Genomic DNA, 12,283 nt, shown 5'->3' with positions numbered 1-12,283 from the left:
CCATCTTCTGCCCCTCTCCCTCCCTCCTTCCCACAGCTGATTCACATCCTGTTCATTTTGTTCCATCAGATACAGCAGAACAAAATAGGCAATAGGCATTGTGTTTTCGCTCTTTTTTTTGTACAAATTTCATGCAATACAGTCTCTTTTGTTCGCCACACAGTTAGATAGATATTGGCTATCTATCTATATATAATATCTATGTATAACTATATTTGCTGAATTTACACACATATACGCTGCCATAGTGCCACGCAGACTGTCTCAATTCTGGTAGCATTAATTTCCACACAATAATATAGCATTCCGGACCAGTCTGAGCAGTTGTCAGATAAGACATTCTTCAAACATCTGGACAACGTTTATGTATGCATGTATTACCCTGAAGATAAACTTATGGTCAAGAGTACTGGGATATAATTTGCCTGATTATATCAGCACATAATACGTATTTCGAGACTTTCTCACTCTGCATTGCAGAACTGTCCATCTGTTGGTAGTGGAGTTACATATGGAGGTACATTCCCCCACAGCAGAGGCCACAGTAGAGAGCACTAGAGAGAACATATTCCACATACCTCACCAAGCACTGTAGTACCTGTAGTTTATATACCAACATGATATAATCAACCCAAATATATAATCCCCTAAGAATTCCATCAAACAACTTACTTTTGACCATCAGAATATCCATATATCAAAACAGAGGTTTATATAGTTGTACATAATTATGATATAAATATTTATTTTTTAAAACTTTTAATCCACACATATTCTTTTCGTATATCATTTTTAAATGATTAAATAATAGTGTTTGTTTTATTTCTGGTGAAGTCCATTGATATTGTCCCCTCATTATAAATTATAAAGTGTAATAGAGATATACGTAAATTTCATGTAATCCCTCAATATTCATACTGCACCCCTCCCCCCATTACATCAACTTCAAACCATAACAATTAGAATATTACTACTACTACTAAATAAATAACATCAATTGAAATAAAAACCATGACATCTCTTCTGTCCATCAAATGGTTTCTCAGTCTCACTGTGTCAGCCAGTAATCAAAAGTAAAAAAAAAAAGGGATAAACAGGTAAGAATTTAAACAGTTTCACCAAAGTAAATCTGAAAACATAAAACTATTATTACCAATATTTGTAATAATATTAAGAAAAATAAGAAGATTAAGAATCATAATAATCATAATTTAAAAATCCACTCTCACATATATGCACACGTGCTTGACACTTAATGACATCATTATATTTTGTGTCACTGTGCAACGGATCACAGTTTCCTCAATTTTAAATAAAAAAATATAGAAAAAAAAGAAACTATAATTCAAAAATTAACATTGCAATCACAGATCAACCCAGCAATAACAATTACAACAATAACAACAACAGTAATATGGTCATATTCAAAATTTACGATGTCTTCTATAATAATATAAAGCACTCAGAATGAAAGAAAAATAATAACCCAGAGATATCAGCTTTTACAGCCACACATGTAGTTTTAAAAGTAATGAAAAATACTCAATAATAGTGTTGTTGTTATTCTTGTCATTATTAATCTTTTTTTCCTCAGTAATACTGTATATTTATGCTAGTTAAAACCCAGACAGAGAGAGGAGGGAGGGTATGGACTTCCTCCTATTGCTCTTCATCTGTCCTCCCAATCTCTACCTCCTCTATCCCCCTGTCTCTCTTCTGTTCGTGTTTGTCATTCCTCTCTCTCTCTCTCTCTCCCTCCCTGTATCTCTACACTGGCGTCGTCTTCCTATTCAGGGTATTGGAATTGGAGCTCTCCCTATCCCCCTTCCCTAGCCTGTCGAGGGTGCTCATGCCCCTGTCTCTTTCCATCGTAGACGAGGAGAGGGGCGGGGGCTGGGAGGAGGGGGCGGAGGACGAGGTATTCAGGGGCGCGTTGCTGTTGGAGGAATTCTGAGCCGCTGACGGGTTATTGGACTTGGCCAGGGAGGGGAGGGTCCCGCTGAGGATGACGCCCCCGCCCCCGCCGCCCTCCTTCGGGAAGCAATTATGCAGCTGGTACAAGGTGGCCCTGTCCACTGTCCCATACATGGGCGGGCCCCCGAGGGTCCCCATCCCCGCCAGTTTGGGATCCCGCGAGAGGGTGTACATGGAGATGTCGCCCCCCAGGGCTGAGTGGCCGTGGGCGTGGGGGTTGGGCAGGGTGGAGACGGAGATGGGCCCGACGGTGCCCTGCGAGAGGAGGGCGGAGGGGGTGAGGCCGAAGCCCTTCCCGCCGCCCACGGGCGAGGCCTCGCGGGAGTGCGAGGGGTCGGTGGAGCGGGAGCTGGAGCGGGAGCGCTGGCGGAAGCGGTAACTGGGCAGCCGCAGCATGGCGTGGGTGGTGCTCTTGAACAGGTCGGTGCGCGAGCGGCACCGCAGCTCCTTGTTCTTCTCGATGTAGATGTTGACGGCCAGCACGCCCACCATCTCCGCCAGGATGAAGGACAGGCCGCCGAAGTAGAAGGACCAGCCGTAGGAGTAGTGCCACTTCTTGTCCTCGTCCTTCTTGGGGGAGATGTCGCTCAGCGCCGCCGAGATGTACACGATCACACCGATGATGTTGCTGAGGCCTGGGGGGGGGGGGAGCGGGACACATTTATAAAGAAACAAAAGAGAGGGGTAAGCAGGAAGCAGAGAAAGAAGTGCCGTATGGGGAGTAGGGGATAGATAAGGAGTGGTCAGGAGAGGAGTATTATACATAAGCAAAACGAAATTCATTATGAGGGAACAGGGACAGAATGGGGCAGCAGGAAGAGGGCGTTCTGGGGAATGTAGTGCATCAGCGCTGGCTCTGCAGAGGGACAGAGAGGAAGCAGCACAGGACACGTTACCCGCGGCCACGAACAGAATGCCCGCTCCCAGGATGATGTTCCTCTTGCTCTTGTAAAAGCGGCTGGCCGCGACGCAGACCCCGCCCAGCAGGAGCAGGATGGCGCTGAGGATGGGGAATATGCTGGAAGCCCTCACCACACCTGCGAACAGACACGCCGGGGGGGGTGAGATGACGTCACCTGACCCCACTGCTGCAGAGCGTCACAGTTTTCTCCTAGCCCTCGCTCCTCTCGCCAGGCGACTGCTCGGAGAGACGCAGGCTGAACGGGGATCTGGATCACCTCTGAGCCCCTCTTAATCAAGCGTGGATGAAAGGTGTGAATGGTGCCCGGCAGGAGAGAGCAGCCCTGTTCCAGGTTTTTAGATTTACAGATTTAAAGGGGCTCGGGCCACATTTCTGCTCCAAATCCTTTGTCTTTCCTTATCGCCCCTCACCCATACTGCCATGCCCCGCTTTTGCCCCACCTTCCATGCGACCTTCTCTCTCCCTCATATTTCCGGCCCTCTGCACTTAGGCAGCTAGCTCTCCTATTTACTCACAGTCTAATGCGCTATTCACCTCCTTTTGACCTTCTCCTTTCTCCCTCTCCCTCCCTCTCCTTCCTCCCACTCTTACGTAAAAGGTACTCTGCTCCGTCGTGGTCGTAGTCCGCGTCTTCAGGGAAATGATTGATCTGTGAACACACTCCTCTTTTTAGTCCTGAAAGATAGGAGGGGGAAGGGAGGGGAGTGGAGGATTGAGAGAGCGTAAGTGCACGGCGGACACTATGACACAAATGGACACACGGTGGCAAAGCCACACTTTGCAGAATAATGCAGTGTCCAGAGAGGGCAGGCGTTCATAAACAGGGTATGTACTGTACACACTGATTGAGTTGACCTTGAAGACTTGCTTGCGTTTTAAAAGCCAGAGGAATACATAAAATTGAGACAAGAGCTTTGCTTTCCTTGGCTTCAGTCTTCGCTAATTGCCTTTTGAGTAGATGAAAACAGAATGACTTGCCGTTGCTGCGTCTGTTTTAACCACAAAAGTGACCTTAATGGCAAATTTTGCAGCTTAATTGTTTGAAGAAGAAGCAAAGCCATTTCTCTACTCTTGAAAAGTGGAGAAAGTAATAACCCATTTCCCCTGCTGGCCAGTGTGAACCATGGCATAACCTCTAACTGCAGAGCTGCCAGTTCAGATTAGCAAACAAAATGACATCATCAATTACTCATTTAGTTCCCTGCACACTGTGCTACAAGACGCACATGAAAAGACACTCAATAAATACAAACGGACAGATAACTACCCAGTCCAGTCTTGGTGTATTACCGGAGACAGACAGACGGACTTTGATGACAGCGTGACTGGTGTAGACGGATGGATATGGGAAATGATGGAGGGATGAGGGACAGATGAAAGGAGAGATGTACACATATTGGGTCCTGTCTTTTCAGAACTGTCACAAGGAGCTGCCTGAAAGAAATAGACGGGAGGTACAACAGGGAGGAGAGTTGTCAGTGCAGCCGGGGAGGCACTTTGTCGGGTTGCCTTTTTGATTTGACAGCGCTTACATTCACTGCTTTCCCCTCCCTGTATGTTGTGTTTACTTTAAAATAAAAATGGCAAGAAAATATGTTTTTTTATTTTATTTTGAGAAATAAAAAAGCCGGCCATTTCCTTTTATAAAATATTCTCTTTTTTTGTAGTCTTATGACACCAATGATATCTTATGAATATTGGGCTATTCCATTTTCCGTAATGCAGATACAAATTGTATGTCTTCCATCTTTGGTCCCCCACAAATGAAAATGGCCTGTAAAATTGACCTATACAAATACCTCAAGATTAAGATTCACCCAAACAAATACCAGTAGTTACTGTCAGAAAGTAAGAATTCCTACTCTTAGTTCATGTTGGTTTCTATTGTCCTATCACAATGAGGTTATATTTCAAGTCAAACATCTATATATGATGATAAAATAGTTGAATAAAATGAAATAAAATATAAAAATCTGATATAATTTGAGGTTGGTACTAAATATTCAGGTGGAATAAGATTAATTCAATAACTAATGCAGTGTTAAACGCAATAGGCATGTGCTGTAAGTGTGACAGTGAATGAGGGACCCTGGGGGAAATCTTAACCCCTTCAGGAAAACATGGCAGAATCCAAAGAGCTCATTCAGCTGCCATTTCCACAGATAATCAGCCTCCAAAAGTTCTACCTCTGTATGCAGTTGAAATGACATTATCCCCCAATCACTTAAAAGCAGAGCAACTGCCTGGATCCAAATCATCACTGGCAACAGTCTCATCCACAAGAGAACCCCAATTCACTGCAGCTGGACGGCCATTTTGGCTCCATACCCATATTGACTCTGAAAGCCACGTGTCCCCGACTCAGAGCCAAGAGAGCAAGGCTGCATTCCATACGCGCGAGGGAGTACGGTGGCGAAACTCAGAGAGGCAGAGGTGATCTATTGCGGAACAGTATGCAATCTGGCCGCCGTGTTACCAGGGAGCTTTTGAGGTGAAGCGCGAGATGCTGCATTAAGCACAGGCTCCAGCTGTGGAGCGCTTCTGCACACAAAGGCGAAAAATGTTTTTCTCTGTGTGCCGTAGCCATGACACTCGACAGGAAGCTGTCCTATCTGGACATCTGTCCCACTGAACCCAAACAGACAGCGCCCTCTCAGGCAGGCCGAAAGTGGACCCTGACCTTCCAGGCAGCAGATCCTCCACAGGCCCGAGTGGGTGAGAGCGCCGGGGTCCTTCCGGTCCTTGTTGTGCGGGTCATCCTGGGATGAGTTGGCAGTGCTGTTGCAGATGAAGGCACGGGCGTACAGCCAGTAGTCCGTGCCGATGGCCACCGTCATCAGCCCGAATGCCGCAAACGCCCCCACGGTGGTGAGGAGGATCTGGATCCCCTTCTCACACCACACCATGGCTGCTAACGATCGGGGGAGGGGGGGGGGGGGATCCAGAAAGACGACCAAAAAAATCAGGTTGTGTAAATTAAATTGGAATGTGCGTTAGGGTTAGAGAGAGAGAGGTGTAAAAAGGAGGGGGTGGGGTGGCGTAGCACAGCGATGTAGATTTAGAGAAGGAGGAAGGTGGGAAAAGAGGAGTAAGGAGAAGGACACAATGAGGAAGGAAGCCAGTCACAGGTTGACAGCCACCTACATGTCAGCATGTAAAGCGTTCAGTTATAGCACATGTGCCGACACTGGATTAATGCAGAATAGGAAACTGTTGGCATGGAAATAACAGGAAAGAGACAGCAAGGAAGTGCATAACATTGACACGATGGTTCAGGGAACACAGTGCAGCCCTGGTAACATTTACAATGCTGTCAGTGACACATACTAATGTGCGTGTGAAGAGTACAGTAGGCCTACGTCATGTGATCGCAGCCGCGAACAGACGTGTGAAGTTTCACTCGACAGCACACAACTTTGAGATCTGCGTCAAGGTCCTGGTTTTCAATGCCTGCTTCTTTACCAGAATCAGCTGAGGGGGGTCTAGGTCCATTTTGTTAACTGGAAATCAGGGTTTCAGCTAATTGGCTAATAAAGTGATTACTTTAAATTCCCTTTTAATTTCTAATGAACAGCATGTTCATTACGTTCCTTCTCACTGCTATAACATGTCCCTGGCTATATATGCATCTTTAATTTTCATTTCAAACACCACCTTTCCCTTCACTTGCATGAAATGTATTTTCACAGCAGTTAGGAGACAGCAGGTGGAAGTTTCACAAATAGAATCCAGCCGCCACTTATATGGGCTGGTTGTCTACGAGAAAGCCAGCATGGCAAACAACAGAGGACAGGAAAACGTTCAGCTTCATTATAATTTGGCTCATAAAGAGCACACCTGTTCCATCCTGCATGTGTCCATGTTGGTTATTAGCTGCTGGCAGACAAAACACAACGACACAATATTAAACACAATTGAATATTCTGAGTTTATACAAAAAAATATGCTGCCAGGAAAATTAATTTAATATACAAACACTAAGATGATGATGTCACTCATGAGGCCAAATTAGGAGGTTGGATATGGTCACATGACACCCACTGAAAAATATAGTTTGCATAGCCACTCGATTAATTTGTTTGTCTGGCAGCTACCCAAAACAAAACTTCAGCCTGATAGAATGTCATGTCACTTGTCACAAATCATGTTCAGTATTCTCAAACTAATCTGCAATGACTGTCTTTTAAAACATATACATTGCTTGCTTCAAAATGGAACCCGAAATTGCACTGGGACTATAAAAATCTAATGCCAAGCACAGCTATATATGGCACACTGTATTTGCTACAAGCAGTGGTTATTGTTTCTGAACTTAACAGGGCGGTACTGCAGGCTGGACATTGCACGTTCCGAATGACATTTACATTATCAGGCCCCATTTCTCTTGGCATTTTCATTAAGCTTTCGAAGACACCATATTTTTTAAAGGTCCGCAAAGAAGGTGAGACTCAGATCTGCAGTGCCGCTACAATCGAAACTGGAAATCAAAATACTCTTTCGTGCTATCGCGGCAAGTCAGTCAGTTTATCAAGAAAACACAAGTTTAACATTTCTTTCTGTTTACCTGGAGGCGTGTTCCTCCCCTTCCCCTCAATGGTGCCTGCTTTCTTTTCCTCGTCAGTGAAGAATGTACCGTCCCCTCTGTCCAAGCAGCATCCATCGACTGTTTTCCCTTTCTCTCACCCCCTCTCTCTCCCTCTCTCTTTCTCTCTTTATCTCTCACTTTTTTTCTCTCTCTCCCTCTCTTTCTCTTCCCCTCTTTCCCACTCTCTCCCTCTCTCTCGCTCTCACTCTCTCTTTCTGTCACTGTCCCAGAGCCTTGCTTTGGACTGGTTTAATTTTATCTGGTTATGGTACTTTTGGTACTTTTCAGTTAACGGGGATTTTCTTGACAGGAATCATAGCCTTGTTCCTGAAAAAAAGGAAAAAATAAGATTAAACTAAACAAGGTGATTTTCAGTGACAGCTGTGCAAGTATGAGATTTAAAAATGCTGAGCCGGGTGCTACCTCCTTTAATAGACAGCAAAAGGAAAACCAAATATGTTGGTATACACCCATCAAATTGGACAGATTTCATGAAAAAAGTGTAAAGAAGTTGAGAATGAGAAAGGAATGGAGAGAGCATGTTCTATCCTGTTGCCATGGCAACATTGAATTCCAAAGTCTATATCAGAGTGAGGTAATGATGAGAGTGAGAGAATGACAGAGAAAGAATGACAGAGAGAGAGAGCAAGAGAGAGCAAGAGATAGAAGAGAGAGAGAGCAAGAGAGAGAGTGAGAGAGATGGGGGTGGAATTTTTCCAGGATTACACAGCATAGAAATACTGCTTTTGAGGAAATGGGCCATAAGAGAAAAATGTCACATAACCACTCAGGCCTTATTTCACTGTACAGATTAGCTATTAATGATGCTCATAGCAATGGGGGGGGGGGGGGGGGTAACCAACATGCACTTTGTCATGACAGTGTCACCTGTCTACTTCATCATGATGCCATAGCCTGATGGGAAATGTAAGCTTTCCAAATTAATAGGTTGTAGTGCATTCATAGGATACATCCAAACATTATAATAACCAAATTGAAGTTGATTTCAGATCATACTGGAATATTAATCGTGGACACATTCACAACCGCGGTTTGATACGAGGTGTGTGCCAGGACAGAAACGATGAATGTTAATGAGGATCCAGAAAAAAAGGATAGGAGTTGGATGAGGGATGCAGAATAGCAAATGGAGTGTGACAACGGACAGCAGGCTAATGCCTGTACTTCCTCCTGGACATGCCTGTCTGTAAAACCTAAATTCACTGAAAACATTTTCGTTGGATGCGCTGAGAATTTAACATCAAACTGTTAATGGCGTTAAGGGTCTCACATCAACCTGTTCCAACCAAAGATTCCATTGGCCATGAATGAGAAATTCATATCGAATAGTTTTCACGAGGGCATTGCATATTTCAAGCACAAATAAATTACAAGTCTATATGAATTTGTAATAAGAGACAAATCTAGCGATAAATCTACAGAAATATATACATACGTATTTCTCTAGATCTTCATGTGTCATCTTCATATCTTGATGTCTGCACCGGCATGCTTACGTGCAGGCAGGCATGTGTGTGTGTGTGTGTGTGTGTGTGTCACACAATGCATGTTGGAAAGCAAATCGTATTTTGAATATAATGAAACACTGTACTTACACTCCACCCCCAAAAATTCAGAACCATGACTTTTCATCGGACTGAGATTCTACGAGAGATGGTCCACGTTAGCTTTCCCTGGTGTAGCACAAGCATTGAGGAGCAGTGCTACCTCTTCAACAAGTAACAAGGCCTTTTCTAGGCCGAGGTGACACTCTCCCTCAGTATTCTGCTGTACCCTGCGATGCAGGCTGATAGAAAGCCTTTCAGTCACATAGCTGTGTCCACTTCTCTCACGATAGACTGCTAAAGTGCATCTCCGCAGCCTCTGTCTTAGCACACAGTGTTGCAGATTGATGATCATGATGCCAGTGGTGGTCATGGCAGAGTCCCATTGTGTGGTCCCAATGTTGCAGAGCCAGGTGACAGCAAAATAGAGAGAATGGGGATACACACCACATGCATGCATGTCATGCCGTGTAGTAAAATATGGAAACAATGGCAAGGTGTGTAATAGAAAGTGTGTGTGTGTGTGTGTGTGTGTGTGTGTGTGTGTGTGCACCCAGTATATACAGTATAAAAAGTCAATAGAGGGATCACGTTAGAGTTAAGTATTAATTATTATTAAATTATTGCCCAATGGAGCAGTCATATCCCAACAGAGGTGCAGTGTTTCAATTACAGTTGAATAATTACGCTTCAAATCCCAACCCGAATGCCGTATACGTTTCTGTCCACTTAGAAAGGCACAAACAAATGCAACACATGTGAATTGCAATCAATAAATAAAGAGCCAAACACATATGCAAATAGAAATGATCACATACACACCGCTATACTGCTGAAAATGGACGCCTTGTGTTATATACGATCGGCGTATTAGACGTGCCCACTTTAAATACTGTGAGTGGATTTCTTTAGGCTACTGAAAACGGCCACGTACACAATGTTGAAATAATCGAACAATATACAGAATACATTTTCCCAGCAAAATATGAGTTAATATCTGCTTGTATATTCGTATGCATGTGCATACCGTGCGTTCTGCCCTGAGCAAAATATTTGGCCATGTTACTGCATTTTCTAGTCAATATATTATATCTAATTGTGTGTGCTCGCACATTCACACTTAAATTGCGTGTATACGGAGGAAATACGATGTCAATGCACGCACACAGTTAGGCTATTATAATTCTGGGGTTCATATTTAGATGTCAATTTTATTATAACAGCATCCCAATTGAGAATCTGCAAATTCACACCATACGTGCATATTATTTCGTGCATACGGAGAGTATCTACTGTTGCTTTGAATTATAATGCTAATTATCGTTTGTATACAAGAAATGATAATCTTACCTCCACAGTCAGTCTCTGTATCCTTTTCGGTAAGCAGACTTCAGCAAGGAAGAGGAAAAGGGACGGAGAGAAAAAGGAAGGGGGGGGGGGGCAGAAAGGACGGCGAGATTGAGAGAGGAAATGGGGGATAACGTACAAGAGGCAGCTGGTAATTAATTATTAAACAAATATGTATGGAGAAAATTATCAACTAAATATTATCTCGCGCGCACAGGCGCAGTAACGTGATTTTTGCTCTATAGATGTTATATTCTTGGTCAAATATGTGTGTCCCTCTCTCTCCCCCTCTTTCTTGCTTATACTGTCTGTCTGTCTTTCCCTCTCACACTCGGTCCCCGACGTAAGCAAATCGTCGCGTCCGACTTCTCAAAGAATGTAGGCAGATTGCAAAAATATAAGGTTTACTCTCTGTCCTCTCATTTCTGTGTCACAATGGTAACGGTAACACTTCGCATTCATTTCCTCATTTTCTTCATTCGTGTACGTTTCGTGTGAATTCTGCCACTAGAATGTGCACGTGTTTTTCCCTTTTATTTCTTATTAGGTAACTTAATTATGTTGATGTTAAAGTTGTCAATGATATAAACCGAAAGCTGGTAGGATGCTTACTGGGGTACCAACAGACCGGCACTCCATTTCTCGTTTTCTCTTTGAAATGCGGAGTTTCTCCTGCCAAAGTTAACGCTATAAGGACCAGGCTCTGCAGAGAGATGGTGGGGGTGTATGAACAAGAAGAAAGAAGACATGGGGGCCACGTTGAAATTATAAATACATGTGCGCCAAATTAAGGATTTAATGTGCTGGACGGACGTAACGTTTTCGATTATCTTATTCTGCATGTACTTCGTTGGGCTGAAATGCTGTGGATTTGGCTGTGAAGTGCTTCCATATAAAATGATTATGGTATGGATGGAAGCATACCAGTATATCCGACTTTGCATCCGTGACCTCTATTAATCTGCGTTTTCAGCATCTATCCTTTCCCCTCTCGGTCTCATTCAAGATTAAGGGGGAGAATCCGCAGTGGGGAGAGAGAGAGTGGGGAGAGAGAGGAGAGAGAGAGAGTGTGTGTGTGTGTGTGTGGGGGGGGAGCTAATACAGAGTGACAGGTCTTTCATGCAGTAATAGTGATGAGGGAGAGAGTCACTCACCCATGCACGCCCAAACACACAGAAAATAACTTCCCATTGACTTGTATTTTTGTGCAGAATATCTTACTTGAGCAGACAGAAAATTCATGAAGGTAACTACAGTGCACACCTGGGAGACAAAAACATAATGTAGAATAAGAATGACTCACAGTATTTTGCTAAGATCAGCAAATGTTTATTGAAATAGTTGTCTGGGTTTAGTTCTGAAATACAATTTTATTCTGAATGGGGATGCCTTAAAGTTGATCATACACAGGTGCGCGCGCACACACAGACACACACACACACACACACACACACACACAGGCTAAGATCTGGTCAATTGGACTTCACATTGCCCCTGTGCAACTGTCTGAAAGACTGCAGCAGCCGTAAAGGCAATGTTTAACACCCTTAACCTTTAGCTGCACAATGGTGCACTTTTCTTTCCTGCTTTATTTCGATGGTTAATGGCATTGGTCATTATATTTTGTATTAGCTGCTTTCATTACCAATGTAATATAGAATTTCATTGAATCAAATATATACAGTGGGTTCCATAATTATTGACAGAAATCAATAAAAAGACTTCAAATAATAAATAACATGGATAATGATCTATACGTTCAAACATGTAGAAAAACTATACTTTTATTTCAATACATTTACTTTAATGTTTCAGTGTTTTTTATTCCGCAATCTCATGATTACGGAAAACCAGAGGTGTCAAAATGATTGACACCTCTAAAGATTATTG

The 12,283-nt window shown here is 43.5% G+C and overlaps 1 protein-coding gene across 2 annotated transcripts; it reads right to left on the bottom strand.

The window, feature by feature from the left end:
• Positions 1-98: 98 nt before the first annotated feature.
• Positions 99-10,520, bottom strand: LOC133137297 (voltage-dependent calcium channel gamma-4 subunit-like). Of its 2 annotated transcripts, none has more exons than XM_061255479.1 (6): positions 10,397-10,520; positions 7,461-7,808; positions 5,577-5,807; positions 3,488-3,571; positions 2,871-3,011; positions 99-2,609 (listed from the first exon to the last, which is right to left on the bottom strand). In XM_061255479.1, the coding sequence occupies exons 3-6, from the start codon at positions 5,800-5,802 to the stop codon at positions 1,768-1,770; spliced, it is 1,293 nt and encodes a 430-aa protein (XP_061111463.1). In that variant the 5' UTR covers positions 5,803-5,807; positions 7,461-7,808; positions 10,397-10,520; the 3' UTR covers positions 99-1,767. The 2 variants fall into 2 exon arrangements, with proteins under 2 accessions (XP_061111463.1, XP_061111464.1); XM_061255480.1 differs by having other exon boundaries at positions 5,577-5,804.
• Positions 10,521-12,283: the final 1,763 nt, after the last annotated feature.

This window comes from Conger conger, chromosome 9 (assembly GCF_963514075.1).
Source record: "Conger conger chromosome 9, fConCon1.1, whole genome shotgun sequence".
Lineage (NCBI taxonomy): Eukaryota > Metazoa > Chordata > Actinopteri > Anguilliformes > Congridae > Conger > Conger conger.
The sequence above is the reverse complement of the archived record's forward strand: the minus strand, read 5'-3'. Positions and strand labels throughout refer to the sequence as shown.

Excerpts from the sequence above, each read along its gene's own strand:
- LOC133137297 (XM_061255479.1), bottom strand. The coding sequence starts at position 5,802 with ATGGTGTGGTGTGAGAAGGGGATCCAGATCCTCCTCACCACCGTGGGG. Across the intron at positions 3,012-3,487 it reads CGGAGCAGAGTACCTTTTAC|GTGTGGTGAGGGCTTCCAGC; the intron begins GTAAGAGTGGGA and ends GTCTGTTCGCAG. Across the intron at positions 2,610-2,870 it reads CATTCTGTTCGTGGCCGCGG|GCCTCAGCAACATCATCGGT; the intron begins GTAACGTGTCCT and ends CCCCCCCCCCAG.